Source organism: Salvelinus fontinalis, chromosome 4 (genome assembly GCF_029448725.1).
Source record: "Salvelinus fontinalis isolate EN_2023a chromosome 4, ASM2944872v1, whole genome shotgun sequence".
Taxonomy (NCBI): domain Eukaryota; kingdom Metazoa; phylum Chordata; class Actinopteri; order Salmoniformes; family Salmonidae; genus Salvelinus; species Salvelinus fontinalis.
In genome coordinates, this window is record NC_074668.1 from 48,154,193 (window position 1) to 48,172,651 (window position 18,459).

Below are 18,459 nucleotides of genomic sequence, written 5' to 3' on the forward strand. Positions count from 1 at the left end.
AGAAACCCAAAAAAATTCTTGGGGGGGGGCTAAGAGGTAGTGGGCCAAGGGCAGGTAGGAGACCTGCACCCACTTCTCAGGCTAACCGTGGAGAGAGGGAGTACGGGCAGACACCGTGTTACGCAGTAGAGCGCACGGTGTCTCCTGTACGTGTGCATAGCCCAGTGCGGGTTATTCCACCTCCCCGCACTGGTAGGGCTAGATTGAGCGTTGAGCCGGATGTCATGGAAGCCGGCTCTACATATCTGGCCACCAGTACGTCTCTTTGGGCCGGCTTACATGGCACCAGCCTTACGCATGGTGTCCCCGGTTCGCCTACATAGCCCGGTGCGGGTTATTCCACCTCCCCGCACTGGTCAGGCGACGGGGAGCATTCAACCAGGTAAGGTTGGGCAGGCTCAATGCTCAAGGGAGCCAGTACGCTTGCACGGTCCGGTATTTCCGGCGCTACCTTCCCGCCCCAGCCCAGTACCACCAGTGCCTACACCACGCACCAGGCTTCCAGTGCATTTTCAGAGCCCTGTTCCTCCTCCACGCACTCTTCCTATGGTGCGTGTCTCCAGCCCAGTGCCTCCAGTTCCGGCACCACGCACTAAGCCACCTGTGCGTCTCCAGAGCCCTGTACACACTGTTCCTTCTCCCCGTACTCGTCCTGATGTGCGTGCCCTCAGCCCGGTGCCACCAGTGCCGGTACCACGCACCAGGCAAATAGTACGCTTTGAGAGTCCAGTGTGCCCTGTCCCTGCTCCCCGCACTAGGCTTGAAGTGCGTGTCTCAAGTCCGGTGCCTCCAGTTCCGGCACCACGCACCAGGCCTACAGTGCGTCTCAGCCGGCCAGAGTCTGCCGTCTGCCCAACAGCGCCTGAACTGTCCGTCTGCCAAGAGCCGCATGAACTGCCCGTCTGTATTGAGCCTTCAAAGCCGCCCGTCTGCCATGAGCCTGCAAAGCCGCCCGTCAGCCATGAGCCTACAGAGCCTTCCGCCAGACAGGAGCCGCTAGAGCCTTCCGCCAGACAGGAGCAGCCAAAGCCTTCCGCCAGACAGGATCAGTCTGAGCCATCCGTCTCCGCAGCGCCATCTGAGCCATCCGTCTCCGCAGCGCCATCTGAGCCATCCGTCTCCGCAGCGCCATCTGAGGCATCCGTCTCCGCAGCGCCGTCTGAGCCATCCGTCTCCGCAGCGCCGTCTGAGCCATCCGTCTCCTCAGCGCCGTCTGAGCCATCCGTCTCCCCAGCGCCGTCTGAGCCATCCGTCTGTCCCGAGCCGTTAGAGCCGTCCGTCTGTCCCGAGCCGTCAGAGCCGTTAGTCAGTCAGAAGCCGCTAGAGCCATTCGTCAGTCAGGATCTGCCAGAGCCGCCAACCAGACAGGATCTGCCATGGCCGCCAACCAGACAGGATCTGCCAGGGCCGCCAACCAGACAGGATCTGCCAGAGCCGCCAACCAGACAGGATCTGCCAGAGCCGCCAACCAGACAGGATCTGCCAGAGCCGTCAGTGAGCCATGAGCGTCCAGAGCCGCCAGTGAGCCATGAGCGTCCAGGGCCGTCAGCCAGCCATGAGCGTCCAGAGCCGTCAGCCAGCCATGAGCGTCCAGAGCCGGCAGCCAGCCATGAGTGTCCAGAGTCAGCCAGCCCGGAGTTGCCAGTAATCCAGAACTGCCCCTCAGTCCAGAGCTGTCTCTCTGTCCGCAGCTGCCTTTCAGTCCGGAGTTGCCCCTCTGTCCTGAGCTATCTCTCTATCCTGAGCTACCTCTCTATCCTGAGCTACCTCTCTATCTCGACCTACCTCGCTGTCCTGAGCTACCTTGTCTTGGTGTTGCCCCTTATATTAGGTGGGTGGAGAAAGAGGGTGGTCATTCTAAGGGGGAGATGTAAGCTGGGATTGACTATGGTGGGGTGGGGACCTCGCCCAGAGCCTGAGCCACCACCGTGGTCAGATGCCCACCCAGACCCTCCCCTAAACTTTGTGCTGGTGCGCCCGGAGTTCGCACCTTAAGGGGGGGGTTATGTCACGTTCCTGACCTGTTTTCTGTTAGTTTTTGTATGTGTTAGTTGGTCAGGACGTGAGTTTGGGTGGGCAGTCTATGTTTTCTGTTTCTATGTTGGTTAATGGGTACCTAATATGGCTCTCAATTAGAGGCAGGTGTTTTTCATTTCCTCTGATTGAGAGTCATATTAAGGTAGGTGTTTTCACACTGTTTGTTGTGGGTGGTTGTCTCCTGTGTCAGTGTTTGTATGTTACGCCACACGGGACTGTTCTCGGTTTGTTTGTACGTTCGTTCTTTTATGTAGTCAGTTTTCCTGTTCATGCGTTCTTCACGTTATATGTAAGTTCGTGTCCAGGTCTGTCTACATACGTTTATTTGTTTTGTAGTTCGTTTTGTGTCTTGTTTAAATAAATAATATGTCAAGTTACAACGCTGCGTCTTGGTTCAATCCATGCTCCTCCTCTTCGGATGAAGAGGAGGAGGAGAACCGTTACACATATATTATTTCACGAGGGAACAACAGGATTAGGCCTACTCTCCATTTATTTTTATGACCTCAGACAACTTTGGAAATGCTTGAAGTTTAGTTTCCTAGGCCTTTAGGAAGATGGATTTAAACATACAGTAAATATTGTATTTGTATTTACATATACATTAAATTTTTTGTCATTTAGCAGAGGCTTGTATCCAGAGCTACATGCACTGACTGACTGTAAATACATGTAACTAAATTGAGTAGGGAAAAACAACAACATATGATACCACAGTCATTTCAACTACAGACCATTCTTTGCACTTTAACCGTAATGTATGAAAAGTAATTTACAAGTAAAATTATAATGTAAGCTAGTATTATAATACGTTTTATTATAAAGTCAGGTGTAAAGTTGCTTAATCTGACTCATCTTTCTTAGTGTTGACATGAACAATGTTTTATCTTCTATTCATTTAGTTATATTGAGATTTGAAGTCATGAAAATACACAAATGTCTTTAATAAAGTATATTGGCACTATTACAATGCACTTACTCTATCAACCAGGTTAGTCCCGTTGAGTTAAAAAACGTATTTCTTTGAGAGACCTGGAGCAAGACAACAGCCTCAACACATCAGTATCAGACAAACAGGCACATGACATCAACCAGAAGAAGATAAATCAATACAATAAGTGGCACGTCAGTAACGAGCATGTACACAAGCCAGAATTAAACATTTGAATGCAATACTGTACGTCAAACTGTTGCGAGTCCAGTATTTCATCACCAACATCATTAAAGGGGCAATCTGCAGACGTTGCATTCATTTTTGGAATAAATTAATGACATTTAAGCATACCCATTGATTCTTGAATTTATAAATGCCTCATGAGCATATTTCAGGATATCTATAGTACCCCATCACAACCCAAAATATAGCTTGTTTTACTACAATGTTTGTAAACAGAACATTTAAACAAACACTATATAGCTTCAAAACATGGTTAAAACGGTATTTTTTTATATCGTGGATGGTCAGTCATTGCATTCATAGCTCTGCCTCTGAATTTGAGAGTGGTTACATTTCTCCAGACCCATCCCTCAGCTTTTTACTGAAACAGGGGCGGGAAAACGCTTTGTTTATTGTTTGAACTGCGGATTATCCTATCGAACATTAGTGGGCAGAACTGAAAAAAGCGTATGCGAGCAAGGAGGCCTACAAACCTGACTCAGTTACACCAGCTCTGTCAGGAGGAATGGGCCAAAATTCACCCAACTTATTGTGGGAAGCTTGTGGAAGGCTACCTGAAACGTTTGACCCAAGTTAAACAATTAAAAAGGCAATGCTACCAAATACTACTTGAGTGTATGTAAACTTCTGACCCACTGGGAATTTGATGAAAGAAATACAAGCTGAAATAAATTATTCTCTCTACTATTATTCTGACATTTCACATTCTTAAAATAAAGTGGTGATCCTAACTGACCTAAGACAGGGAACTTTTACTAAGATTAAACATCAGGAATTGTAAAAAACTGAGTTTAAATGTATTTGGCTAATGTGTATGTAAACTTCCGACTTCAACTGTAATTGCAAAATGTTTTTCTAATGATCAATTAGCTTTTTAAAATTATAAACTTGGATTAGCTAACACAACGTGCCATTGGAACACAGGAGTGATGGTTGCTGATAATGGGCCTCTGTACGCTTATGTAGATTTCAAATAAAATGTATAAAGTCATTTACAACATTAACAATGTCTACACTGTATTTCTGATCAATTTTATATGGACAAAAAAAATTGATTTTCTTTAAAATACGAGGGCATTTCTAAGTGACCCCAAACTTTTGAACGGTAGTGTGTGTGTGTGATATATATACAGTATATATTACCTACACACACACCATTTTTTTTTAATCAGGCTATTTTCTACCTGAAGGCTGCAATGTTTTTGTTTGTTGGCTTTATGTAGGTTATTTTTTACATTAGTTGGCAATAGAAGTTACTTTTTAGGTTTGTATCATTTTCATTTAGATATAATTCTGATTAACCACATGACAATGATTGAGATATGAAGATGTTATTATAAATGAAAAACCTGTTCCACGAAAATGTGCATATAATAACTACAACTGGCACGCCGATCGTTAGAAATGGTAATATAAATTGGCATTGCACATGAGAAAAGTTGCGGACTCCTCGTGTAGCCTATTACCAGCAAATTCGGGAGAGTAATGACAGAATCTGCTAAAGCCAGCAGGAGCAGGAGGAGAATTGTTCAGTTTTTTTTCTTCTGGTTCTCTAGATCTCTGGCTCTGTCTTGAGTCACTTGTGTCTTATTTCATCAAACAGTATGCTTAAAGCATCAGACAAGCTCAATGCATATAGTTGATTTTAAAACACATAGGGTGTGTGTCTATATTATGGAAAAATACACATCTAAAAATGTCAACCAATCGCTTGATCGAAAGAACAGACGACTTTCGGTCGACCAAGATTTTCTGTCGTCGGGGACAGTCCTAGTAATAATCATGGCGTTTAATCAGCTTCTTGATATACCACACTTGTTAGGTGGATGGATTATCTTGGCAAAGGAGAAATGCTCACTAACAGGGAAGTAAACACATTTGTGTATATAGAACATTTCTGGGATATTTTATTTCAGCTCATGAAACATGGGACTAACACTTTCCATGTTGTGTTTATATATTTTTTCAGTTTAGAAGAGATTCTCTCTACTTCTTATCTAATATACAATAAAAAACAAAAACTCACATCCTTTCCTCCTGAGCAGCGGTCATCCTCCTGCCCTCTGTCTGGGGCATGATCCTGGCCTGGTCTCTGGGTGTCTTCAGGCCAACACCAGCCGCCCACCCAACCTCCACCTGGTCGTGGCTGGATTCTCTGGCAGAGCAAGGAACCGTCTGGGGGATCCACACACCATTCACTGTGCTCCTGTTAGGCCAACACGCAGGTGTAGGAGCTTTATGGACGGTGAAGGAGAATTTGTGACAGTCGCAGTCTTTCCCATCTTAGCCACAGCTGCATGCAATGCCCTACTCAGAGCCTTGGCCTGCCTTTGGTTCCCTGTTATCCCGGTGGAGGCTTAAGAGCAAGGCTTACATGTCCGAGTGGTGGCCCCTCCTACTCCTCTAACCTCGGTCCTGTGCTTTGGTGGAGCCCTCTTCAAGGCTCAACCACTTGGATCGAAACTCTGGCTGCGTTTTTCCCTTTCTCCCTTGGCTTCATAGCTGCAGTCTTGGATCCAGGTAGACCAGTAGGGCTTTGGATGGTCGGTTTAGGCCCAGTGACAGGTTACAGAAGGAACAAGATGGCGACCGGCAAGTTCGTCATGGTGGCAGCACTTTTACTTGATGTGTTTGTTTTAAATGTTACTGGAAATAATTGCATCTGCTATTTAGATGAAAGAATAGTAAATTCTCAGGAACTTCAGTCATGCAAACACGTTTGATGGCATCCAGCACTTCGGATTTGGAAGGAATGTTATATACCAAACTTTCATAGCACCTTGGCACAAACCAAAACGATCATCGAAATCCAGTCTGAAATCGCAACTTAATGGTGGAGATCTTATAATAACTCTATGCCTTCTCTTATCGGGTGATATCCATCAATGCCCTGGACCTCACTTTATCACGAACCCCATCAAACAGCCTATGCACCCATGCTCCTCTTGCGAACGGTGGATAAAGAGTAACAGCAAAGCTTTGGATTGTTTGGAATGCGCGCAGTGGATTCATTTAAAATGCAGCGACTCTAGCTTTGGACATGGGTTCAATGAAGCTTACCCTTGCTGTCGGTGTGCTCTACCCACAGGGTGTGTGAGCACTGAAGGTGGAGTGGGACCAGAGGACTTACCGAGGGTGGAGAGTGCACCGGAGGAGGGGGGTTCCACAGAGGAGCGGAGGCAACCAGAGCCGAGTGACGGGGAACATGGTAGTTTTGAAGGTGAGTCCATGTACTCACATAGGCAGGAGCTGCTTTCAGGAACTAAACTGGCTGCCTGTTGAGACTAGGGTGTCCCAGATTAGACTAGGTTTGGTTTACAGGAGTATTTATGGTCTTGCGCCCAGATATTTAAGTGATTACTTTCCTCGTGTTAGGGATGCACACAATCACAGCACCAGATCAGGTGTTCCTGATGTGTGCTTATACAGGTTCAGGAGTAATGCTGGGAAAGGTACTTTCTTGTATACTGGAGCCTCAGAATGGAATGAGTTGCCTCTGCATATAAAAACAATGTCTCCTCTGGACAGCTTTAAAAATAAAGTAAAAATATGTTTGATGTCCTCTGTGCCCATATGAATAACCCCAATGATGTAACTGGAATGATGAGATAGATGTTCTTCTTCTCTGTTTTTGTTTTATTATTTCACTGCCATACGGTGTTCGATCTTGTCTAGCCATCTTGTCTCAAGGACCACAATGGAAATAAGTCCCAGACTTTATTGTGTGTTATCCTCGATGATTTTTGATGATTTTATGATTTTAATAAACTAAACAAAACAAATCCTCAGCCCTGCTGGTTTACTGGTTCCCTCTGGAAGTGGTTTAGAGTCAATTCTGCTGAGAACTTGGCTCCTCCTTTGTCCATTGTCCACAGCCGAGGCACCGGTCCTCTGGTTAGTTTTACTCACGGTAGTGACTCGACTCGTTCTCCTCTGAGTAGTAACTGGCCTCTGAGCCATTGGGATTGTGCTTGGGCAAACTCTGTTCAAGACAAAGGTGGTGGTTGTTGCATCAGGGGCAGGGATGGTGGCTCTGGGGTGTGTGTTTCTAGGCTGCACCTGAGCAGACATGAGGCCTGTCTTGGTTTTAGCCACTGTACTAAGACTCATTCTCACACTGCTAGATATGCTGGGGTGGGTGCTGGCTGTTTTGGAGTGTGTGCTCGCTGTATTGGGGTGTGTGTTGGTGTGTTTCCCAGTAGTGTTTGGCAGTGGTCTGGTTGTGTTGGCAGAATATGTCTTACCAGTGTTGGCCAGCAGTTTGGCAAAGTTAGGGCATGTATTGCTAGCTTGGGCTCAGTTCTGGGGTGGTTGGTAGTGCCTGGGCATGTTTTTGTAGGGAGAATGGAGTGTGGTCTGGTTGGCACTATTTTCAGGTGGGCAGGGTGACTTAGGGCAACTGCAGAAGGCTTTATTGCACCTTTGTTCGCGTTGAGACTTGTAGTAATCGATGCTGCAGACAGGGGACGCAGAGTGCTGCTGCTGCTGGTGAAACTCTGTTTGTTGGTGGTACTGTGCAATGTACCGGTGGTTTGGGAAAATGCTTTGGCCGTCAGATATTGAACCTTTACGGCTTCCGTTTTCATCTTGAGGGCGTTTGGACCCTGGTTCTGTTTCCCATTGGCCAGCTGTAATAACAAGTGAAAAGCATGAGCTGGGGCATACACAAAAAAAGTTGGTAGAGGTGCTGAATAACGGCGAGTAAACTGTAGTCTATAAAAATAAAGAGTTGCACACTGAGTGTACAAAACATTAGGAACACCTGTTCTTTCCATGACATAGACTGACTAGGTGCATCCAGATGAAAGCTATGATCCCTAATTGATGTAACCTGTTAAATCCACTTCAATCAGTGTAGATGAAGGAGAGAAGACAGGTTAAAGAAGGATTTGTAAGCCTTGAGACATTGTGCATGTGTGCCATTCAGAGGGTGAATGGGCAAGACAAAATATTGAAGTGCCTTTGAACAGGGTATGGTAGTAGGTGCCAGGCGCACCGGTTTGAGTGTCAAGAACTGCAATGCTGCTGTGTTTTTCACAATTAACAGTTTCCCATGTGTATCAAGAATGGTCCACCACCCAAAGGACATCCAGCCAACTTGACACAACTGTGGGAAGCATTGTAGTTAAACATGGGCCAGCATCCCTGTGGAACGCTTTCAACACCTTGTAGAGTCCATGCCCCAACGTACTGAGGCTGTTCTGAGGGCAAAAGGGGGTGCAACTTAATATTATAAAGGTTTTTTACACTCAGTGTATAAGCTGCCAGTAATTTCTTGGGTAAACCACCAACGTTTCGGCATTACTGTGCCTTCTTCAATGTAATATCATGAATGCTTGAACCAGGTTACTATGACAGACCCCTCACTATTGTCATTGGTTGGACTAATTGTCTACATAACCTGGTTCACGCATTCATGATATTACCTTGAAGGTAGCACAATGATGCCGAAAAATTGGTGGTTTACCCAATAAATCACTGGCAGCTTATGTATAGTTTGCGACTATTTCTATATATGTGTAATAACAAAACATCAGTTAATATAGCTAGCTTAGCAACGTTTCTGCTTTGAATCAACAGTGGTTGCTGGATCGAATCCCCGAGCTGACAAGATAAAAATCTGTTGTTCTGCAACTGTTTCCCGGTAGGGCGTCATTGTAAATTAGAATTAGTTCTTAACTGACTTTCCTAGTTAAATACTAAACAGTGGGCCCTACTTCTCAACATCAATAAATTATAATTGATAGTGCGCAAACTGCCAAGCTTGCTTTGAGAGCGTGTCAAGGAGGAGAGAAAAGGGAGAATTACTTACGTCATCTTTCACTGTAGACATGCTGGTACTCTCTGCTTTAATGTCACCTCGAAGATAAGGTCTGAAATACGTAATGTGTGATAAGACATTATTTACACAAGTCTATGGATAAGACATGTCAGACTGAAATTTTGCGATTAATGTCAGTTAGTTACTTTATACTGGCCATAGATACTGTAGCTGTCTAGCCAGGCAATGTCACGGCTGTTGAATGAAGAACTGGACCAAGGTGCTGCGTCGTGAGCGTACATTTTCTATTTATTAGAAGAAAAAAACACCAAACAAAACAATAAACACTACAAAACAAATCGTGAAGCTAAAGGCTATGTGCCATTATCAAAGTCAACTTCCCACAGAGACAGGTGGAAAAAAGGGCTACCTAAGTATGGTTCTCAATCAGAGACAACGATAGACAGCTGTCCCTGATTGAGAACCTTACCCGGCCAAAACATAGAAATACAAATAATAGAATATAGAATACCCACCCCAACTCACACCCTGACCAAACCAAAATAGAGACATAAACAGGATCTCTAAGGTCAGGCCGTGACAGCCAGATGTATTACTTTGGGTTGGGGGGCTTCAGTCTTCCCTTGACTGCTAAGTACTCCATCAAATTCTGCTTGCGCAATTTTGTAAAAGAAAGAAGCAACGTCAATTGATAAAAATACATGTTTGTTTATTTTATTTTTTAAAGCATTCAATCTTCAATAGCTCTTACACAAAGTGTGCCAAGACTATGAACATGATATATTGTGAATCGGGGGAAGATGGACACAAATCCACAGCTTTTGAAGATTTAAGGCAAAATAAATAAAAACATTTCAACGACAAATTAAGCCGTGAATTCTTGTCCATCCTCCCCCGATTCAGAATATATAACTTCCATAATTATGGCACACTGTGAAAGAACTATTGAAGCAAGAACAAAAATGAAAAAAAGCTGTGGATTTTTCTCCATCCACCTCTGATTCAGAATATACCATCTTCATAGTCATGGCATGATTGGATCAATAACTATTGACCGAATATCCAGTATAAAACACATTTTTTCCTCGGTAACGTCAATGTGCCCCTCAACATTGTTGTTGCAGGATGATTGCTATTCTCAAACTCTACTAACTAGCTAACGTTAACTAACTACCAAAAACCACATTCACGTACACTACTCTCCGTTGAGCTACGTTTTCATTTAACTAACAGTACACCTTACCTTTTCTGTTGATTTTAGTCACCATTTCTTCCGCCTCCATTGCTGTTTGTACGAACTCTAGTCACTTGAGAAAAGTTTTATTAGTGTAAATTACTTGCTATTTTAATGGAACAAAAGTTACTGTTCGCTATTAGCTGGCTTCCGAGTTGGATGACCGTTCAAAACGATTTTTCCACGTAGGAGTATGTTTTTCCGAGTTCCCAGTTGTCTTGAACGCACTGTATTCAGAGATTTCCTAGTTTTCAATTGATTTGAACGCAGCATTAGACCCTGCTGACGCCTGACAGATCTACAACGCCTGAATAGCTAGGTATTTGAAGTATCATCATTTGAAGTATCGCAATATCATCTTGCGCTTAACTACTAAACTACCTGTCACACCATTACAGGATACATCATCTGGAAAATGGCCAAGGGGAACAAGTATCTGGACGAGAAGAAGCTCCGCATCAAAGAAGCTCTGATACCGCAGGATCAGGCTGCCAGAGAGAAACTGGCCGCTTATACAGACGACACGACAAGATGGAAAGAAGGCTGGGTTCAAGGGCCCACACGCATTTATCGAAGGAAGAATGATACTGGGTAACTCGGTTGACATTAACCAAATTGGAACTGTGAGTGTAACAGTATAACTTTAGACCGTCCCATCGCCCCAACACGGGCGCGAACCAGGGACCCTCTGCACACATCAACAACAGTCACCCACGAAGCGTCGTTACCCATCGCTACACAAAAGCCACGGCCCTTGCAGAGCAAGGGGAACCACTACTTCTAGGTTTCAGAGCAAGTGACGTAACCTACTGAAAGGCTGCTAGCTCGCACCACCGCTAACTAGCTAGCCATTTCACATCCGTTACATGAGTACTACCAAGAGTACAGTTAAGGTACTACCACGAATAAATGTACCGTTCGAACTACAACTAATGAACACTTGCCAAAAAAAAAAGGAAGTAAATAGATTTGTTATCTGTTAACCACCGCTACCTCAGCCGAGCGTAGTTTTCCGTCGGAGTAATCCTCTCAAGGTTCACTGTTTGTTTTATTGTTCACATTAATACTTGTTATCTAATTTGTGTTCTTTCTTTTTTTTATGCAGGAGTTCATTTTCAATTCACTCAATATCGTTAGTCTGAATGCTAGGGGTTTGAGAAATCTTACAAAAAGGAAAGCTTTATTTTTATATTGGAAACGCAGTAACGCAGATTTTGTCCTTCAGGAAACTCATTCGGGTGAAGTGATTTGAAATTTTGGAAAGCACAATGGGGAGATATGGCCTATTTCAGTTATGGATCAAATCATTCTGCTGGTGTTTTGATACTTATCCACAAGTTTAAAGGTGACGTTCTAGAATCCACATCTTCACAAGACGGGAGATAGGTCATAGCAACTGTTAAACTTGACAATGCTATTTTCATCATTTGTAATGTATATGGACATAACTCACATGCTCCTAATAAGACCCTTTTTACCCAATTGACCAGTTAAGCAACAAATACTCAGAGGCTTTTCTAATTTTTTCAGGGGATTTGAATGAAACACCTCATGCATCTGCTGATCGTTTCCCTCCTAGAACGAGTCAAAGCCCTCAAAATAGCAATATTATCATGTCATTATGCAAGGATCTCTGTGTTGAGGATGCCTGGCGGTATTTCAATCCGGATGCTAAGGGTTATACCTGGACCAACAAAACTATGTCACGTAAATCTAGAATAGATTTATTCCTAATTTCCCCTTTTTTGTTACAATTTGTTATAGATGTAGATCATCAGTTGGCTCCCTTTTCTGATCATCACTTGATTTCCCTCAATTTACAAGCTACTAAAAAATCAAAAGGTACTCGAGGATACTGGAAATTAAACAACACACTTCTTAAATATACTACTCTCATTGAAAACATTAAATCGTTAGCTAAAGATATTTTTGCAAGAAAAGACTTGGGTCATGGAAGTAGATGGGAATTTTTCAAATATAAAGTCAGAGTGGTAGCCATTAAACGTGCCAAAGAGCTGATGAAATTAAAGAACCTTAAAGAAAAAGAGATGATGAGCAAGCTTGACAGTTCTCTAAAGAAATCTGTCTGAAGAAGAGGAGTCTGTATTCAAGTCTTTACAACTAGAACAGATTTACATGGATCTGGCAAAGGGTGCCTTTGTAAGGTCAAGAGCAAAATGGATTGAAGAGGGGGAAAAACACTAGTTACTTTTTTGCACTTGAAAAGAGAAACTACAAAAAAAAATCTATAACTGCACTAAACATTAATGTTTTATGCAAAGATCCCATAACAATATCATTTGTCAATTCCTTTTGTGAAACCTTTACTGCTCTCAATTTCAGGAAGATGGTTGTGAAATCTACATTTTCCACATTCAAAATGATGTCCCTGTAATTGAGGATGATTTCCACTCAGTTTGTGATTCACCTGTGTCAATTGAAGATATTAGAGAGGCTCTGAATTCAATTACTTTCTGTCTTGAAGATCACTGATGTCATGATTTGACCTTGTATTTTTCAGAGTTCCCAGGTGTCTAGAAAGCACCATAGTTCTAAATATATGGCTCTGACCACATATGTTATGGTGCTTTCAAGACAACTGGGAAATCTGGAGAAAAAACAAGGTCAAATCATGACATCCGTGCTCTTCAGGTCGGAATGTTGGCGCTCTAGAAAGATGACAGTTTCCAACTTGGAATTCCGAGTTTATCCCAGTTGGAGCTTATTTTTTTCAGAGTTGCCAATTGTCTGGAATTCACTGAAGTCAGAAGTCGTAGATTTCCCAGTTGCAACTTGTTTTGATTGGATATTATAGCAATCTGTCAGTCGATGATGTAGCACTCAACTATTCATTGGTTATTGTGTCACATCTCCTTTGCTGTGGAATGCAGCCATAAGTATGGTTCTATATCTATGGGTATGCCCAGAGCCATATATAACATTTTCTAAATATATGGCTCTGGGTACTCCTACTAAAGTTATGAATTTATAGAAAATTCATTAACATAGTTTATCACTACTATGATTTATGTACATTTGTCATCTTTTTTTATTGGTGTGTTGTGGTTCTGGTATTTGGTCTCCCAATGACCATGTTATTACAGTACCATGAGAGTGAATATATATATTTCTATTTGTTTATTAAAAAGAGCACATAAGAATTTTTTATGTTTGCATGTATCAATGAGTATGTGCAACATCAACAGAGACAAATAAATACATGGATAAATAAGTATAAATTACTGAATTAGAGATATATTAATAAATAGTAGAACAATAATGACTTAGTTTGAAGCATATTTGCTGTACTCAGTACATACTCTAAACCTCATGAAGTTCTTGTCTTACAAGCAATACACTTATATCTGTTCATGTGCGTGCACCCACAGTGGCAACCCAGTCCTGATCACAGAGGCCCAATAGAATCACATGAATTGTAGAGGATCTCTATTGGAGGCCTTGGCCTGATTGGTGTTGTGTCACAGTGTTTGCGGCCATCTTAGTTGTGGCGCTGGATGGTGAAGGTGGTGAGGCGGTTGGGGGCTGCCTTCTGACACATGTCCACCGGTTTGGTGTCCTGCTGCATGTCCGTGCTGATGAACCAGTTCCTGAACCCGGCAGACTCCAGGGTACTGATGTCAACCCCGGTGTTCCGTCTGTAGAAAAGGAAACGCACCATGTCGCTCTCCTGGCTGATGGACTTCAGCTGCTCCTTGTCCGTAACCTCCTGAGGAGAGAGAGAGGATCAGGGGTTAAACTCAATATTAAAGGTCACCACCAGGAGTGAATATAAATGTTTCTCTGTCTATTGGTTTGAGGATGTGGCTGTTGGAACAAAAAACTGTCCACACTGTGGCTCCCCAGTACCAGGGCTGGCCACACCTGGCCTAGCTATCGAGTCTTATTTAATAACTACAATGCAACTGTTTCCTACATTCCACATGTAGTAGTATGGGGTGCCATTTATAAGGCTGAACAGTCTATTTTTGCAGGCACTTTTCCCCAAAATGTAGTTCTGTTTATTCAGAAGTAGTAGTATTAACTCAGTAGTATTTATCCAGTCATAGCATTATTCAGTAGTAGTATTATGCATTATTATTATTCAGTTCTAGTATTATTAGATCAGTAGTAGTTTTCATTCAATAGTAGTATTCATTTGGTAGTTGTGGTATTTACCTCTAGGTGCAGGGTGGGCCTGCCTCCCGATTTGGAGCAGGACAGGTAGAGATTGGATCCCTTTATGCCTAGGGCTACAGGTCTGGCTTCAGTCTCAATGGGGACGGGCTTGACGTATGTTGACAGGTTCAAATGCACTGGGACAGAGGAGAAGAGAGTCAGTCAGCATCATTCATCAGAACTCAACTGTGAATTAAAATCATCTTATTTAATTAGTTCATATATTTTGCATGTGATAAGGCCACACAGAGGGCCAAAAATGATTACAGACAGCTGCGATAATCTGAAGTACCCAAATGGGCCACTAGATGTCTTGTGATATATTACATCAAATCCTTGAAATTTGGGACTGCGCCTCAGTTGTTAACATACCTTTGTGGTAGCTGCTGCCTCCCTGGAGCATCATGGCGTGCAGCTCCATAGCCTCATTCATCAGGACCCAGCACTTGTTCTCAGAGTCAGTGACGCTACACTCATACTGTGATTTACTGCTGAACCCTGCTCCCCTCCTGCTCGCTGGGGGCGCCGACTCCAACTCCAACACTATATGTTCTGGTGAGAAGAGAGAAAAGGATGTAGGAGATGAGTGAATGGTTGTATGAATACACCCAATTGAGCTCCCGAGTTGCGCAGCGGTCTAGGGCACTGCATCGCAGTGCTAGAGGCGTCACTACAGACACCCTGGTTCGATTCCAGGCTGCATCTCAACCGGCCGGGATTGGGAGTCCCATAGTGCGGCGCACAATTGGCCCAGCGTCGTCCAGGTTTGGCCAGTGTAGGCCGTCATTGTAAATAACAATTTGTTCTAAACTGACTTGCCTAGTTAAATAAAGGTTAAATGTAAAAAATGATAATTTAATTCCATCCCTACTGGTCTATGGGCTCTGTTAAGATATCCACACTACAGTAGCATACCACTTTTAATGAAGCAATGTGTTGGGCATGCATTTTAAATGGTATTCTATAGTGTGAACTTTGGAACATAGCCCAGTGGTGATAGCTAATGGTATTGTAGTGGTACACATTGGAAATCCCCTTAGGGGTAGCCTGGTCCCAGATCTGTTTGTGCTGTCTTGCCAACTCCTATGGTCATCGTCATACCAAACAGTACAAACAGATCTGGGATCAGGCTATCCCCTTAGGGTGCTCCTCCAATCCAGTCCATTGTCTTTGACCTTGCTCCCTACCTTCCACAGCACTCTCCAGCAAGAAGTTGAGCAGGTCCTTGTCTTTGAACTCGGTTCCCATGGTAACCCCCTCGCCACCCTTTAACCTCTCCATGGCGATGATGAGGTTGGCAATGTTGCGCATGGTGATGGGGTGATGGGATACCTCCAGATCCAGACCCTGAGGCAGCTTGGAGCTCCATGCTGCACTTTCAGAGGTGTTCTGCCCAGGACACACACAGGGGAGGAAATATTACATTATATGTTGTTTAACAGTTCCTGTATAATTACATTTGAATGTTTTATGTCCAACTGTTGTGGGTATGTCTTGTCCTTGTAGGAGCTGGGGACTCACCTTTATTAAACTGTAGTTTGACTCAAATTCCATGTCTGTGTTGTTAGATCTGGAAAATAAAAGCATCAGTTTGTAAAGCTCTGTCCTGTCTAATAGATTGGCATCATGCTTAGTGAGTTGCTTAAAGATGCTGAAGAGTTGAAAGCTCATTCAGATCTGATGTAAACAGTAAATACATATACAGTTCAGTCTAAATAAACCTTTTCAATATGTGTTATTACTAACACTACATAGCAATAAATAATGCTATCACAATTAGCAATATAATACTTGGACATCAATACAGTAGAAGTATTATTGCAAACATGAGTAAAGACAGAATATAAAGTTAATTTACCTTGATGAGTTGTTTGTAGTTGTAGGTAGGTAGCAGTGTCGTGTATTCAGTCCTTAGTTCTTGTGAATCCTAAGTTGTTCTCTGAACCAATGTTTTCTGACTACATGTTGTGAGCTGTATGTCTTATATAATACACCCTGAGCACACACTAGGAATTTCCCTCTACACACAGGAGGAAGTGGGATGGTTTTACCAGACCAACTAGCACATTGTATTCTTTAAAGGGACAATCCGCAGTTCAAACAATAAACAATGCGTTTTCCCGCCCCTGTTTCAGTAAAAAGCTGAGGGATGGGGCTGGAGAAATGTAACCACTCTCAAATTCAGAGAGTGGCAGATTGCCCCTTTAATGATGTTGGTGATGAAATACTGGACTCGCAACAGTCTGACGTACAGTATTGCACTCAAATGTTTAATTCTGGCTTGTGTACATGCTCATTACTGACGTGCCACTTATTGTATTGATTTATCTTCTTCTGGTTGATGTCATGTGCCTGTTTGTCTGATACTGATGTGTTGAGGCTGCTGTCTTGCTCCAGGTCTCTCAAAGAAATAAGTTTTTTAGCTTAACGGGACTAACCTGGTTGATAGAGTAAGTGCATTGTAATAGTGCCAATGTACTTTATTAAAGACATTTGTGTGTTTTCATGACTTCAAATCTCAATATAACTAAATGAATAGAAGATAAAACATTGTTCATGTCAACACTAAGTAAGATGAGTCAGATTAAGCAACTTTACACCTGACTTTATAATAAAACGTATTATAATACTACCTTACATTATAATTTTACTTGTAAAATACTTTTCATACATTACGGTTAAAGTGCAAAGAATGGTCTATAGTTGAAATGACTGTGGTATCATATGTTGTTTTTCCCTACTCAATTTAGTTACATGCACTGACTGACTGTAAATACATGTAGCTCTGGATAGAAGCCTCTGCTAAATGACAAAAAATGTATTGTATATGTAAATACGAATACAATATTTACTGTATGTTTAAATACATCTTCCTAAAGGCCTAGGAAACTAAACTTCAAGCATTTCCAAAGTTGTCTGAGGTCATAAAAATAAATGGAGAGTAATCCTGTGGTTCCCTCATGTGAAATAATATACGTTTTTGTTCTATTCTATAATTTCCTAATCTTGTCATTTCTGATTATGTCAGGCATGCTTAAATTTAATGAATTTTCAGATGTGAGTAAATTCCTCAATCCCGGCTCATCACATTGTGAAGTAACAAGGGACTTCCTCTACTATTTCCCCACTTCCTGAAGTACTGTAATTGTCACGAGAGGTTAGAACATAGACCACAATCTGCCAGGACAACAGACAGACAAAATCTTGGACTGTGTCCAGCTACCTACTACCATATTAGCCTATCTTTGCCAGTCATTGTTAGAACCCATTGGGTGAATCTCCCAAATTCACTAAAATATCAGGATTTTTTGTATAATATCTGAACTCCCTATGGAAACTTGCTCAATCTGGTCAATAGGTTCACTAATATGCCACAAAACGAGTATTCTTCTAATGTATTGTGTTTGGGTCACTAACGTTTCACCTGTATAGAATAACCGTTGAACATAACGAAGAAAGTTGTGTAACAGTATATCGATCCTTATCACCCCTGTAGGCTGTATGAAACCTATGGGCTTGGAATGTTGACTAATTCACGGAAACCTACCAAGGTATAACTATCTGGCATGTGTCTGAAATTGCTCCCTATTCCCTATATAGTAGACTACTTTTGACCAGATAAGTAAAATATGGACCCTGGTCTAAAGTAGTGAACTATATAGAGAATTGGGTTACTTTCCAGACACAGACTGTGTCTTTGTGGTTATGGATCTCACAAAACCGGTTTACCAACGGATTTCCCAGTGACTCAACATGTTTAGAAAGCTGTCGAGGATTTCTCAAGATGATATTTGACACCCCCCACTTCTGCTTTTAAAATCTTTGAAATTCACTTCCAGATCCACACTCATGGTATAGGTTTAGGCCTACGCCATTTCTGACCACAAAAACTAAAATATCACAATTTATTGTCACACAATGCCACCTCATTCATGTTTGAAATAAAATAGAATGTATTTTTTATTTGACTGGCTTAAATACAGTTGAAGTCGGAAGTGTACATACACCTTAGCCAAATACATTTAAACTTAGTTTTTCACAATTCCTGACATT

General features: G+C 42.5%; 1 protein-coding gene and 1 pseudogene across 1 annotated transcript; both read right to left on the minus strand.

Annotated features, from left to right (window-relative positions):
• Positions 1-5,236: 5,236 nt before the first annotated feature.
• On the minus strand, positions 5,237-12,729 carry LOC129852886 (uncharacterized; annotated as a pseudogene).
• A 664-nt stretch (positions 12,730-13,393) lies between these two features.
• LOC129853911 (interleukin-1 beta) lies at positions 13,394-16,372 on the minus strand. Its single transcript, XM_055920415.1, has 6 exons — positions 16,265-16,372; positions 15,928-15,976; positions 15,594-15,795; positions 14,779-14,958; positions 14,407-14,543; positions 13,394-13,957 (listed from the first exon to the last, which is right to left on the minus strand). Exons 2-6 carry the CDS (start codon positions 15,958-15,960, stop codon positions 13,730-13,732), a joined length of 780 nt encoding a protein of 259 aa, XP_055776390.1. The 5' UTR covers positions 15,961-15,976; positions 16,265-16,372; the 3' UTR covers positions 13,394-13,729.
• Positions 16,373-18,459: the final 2,087 nt, after the last annotated feature.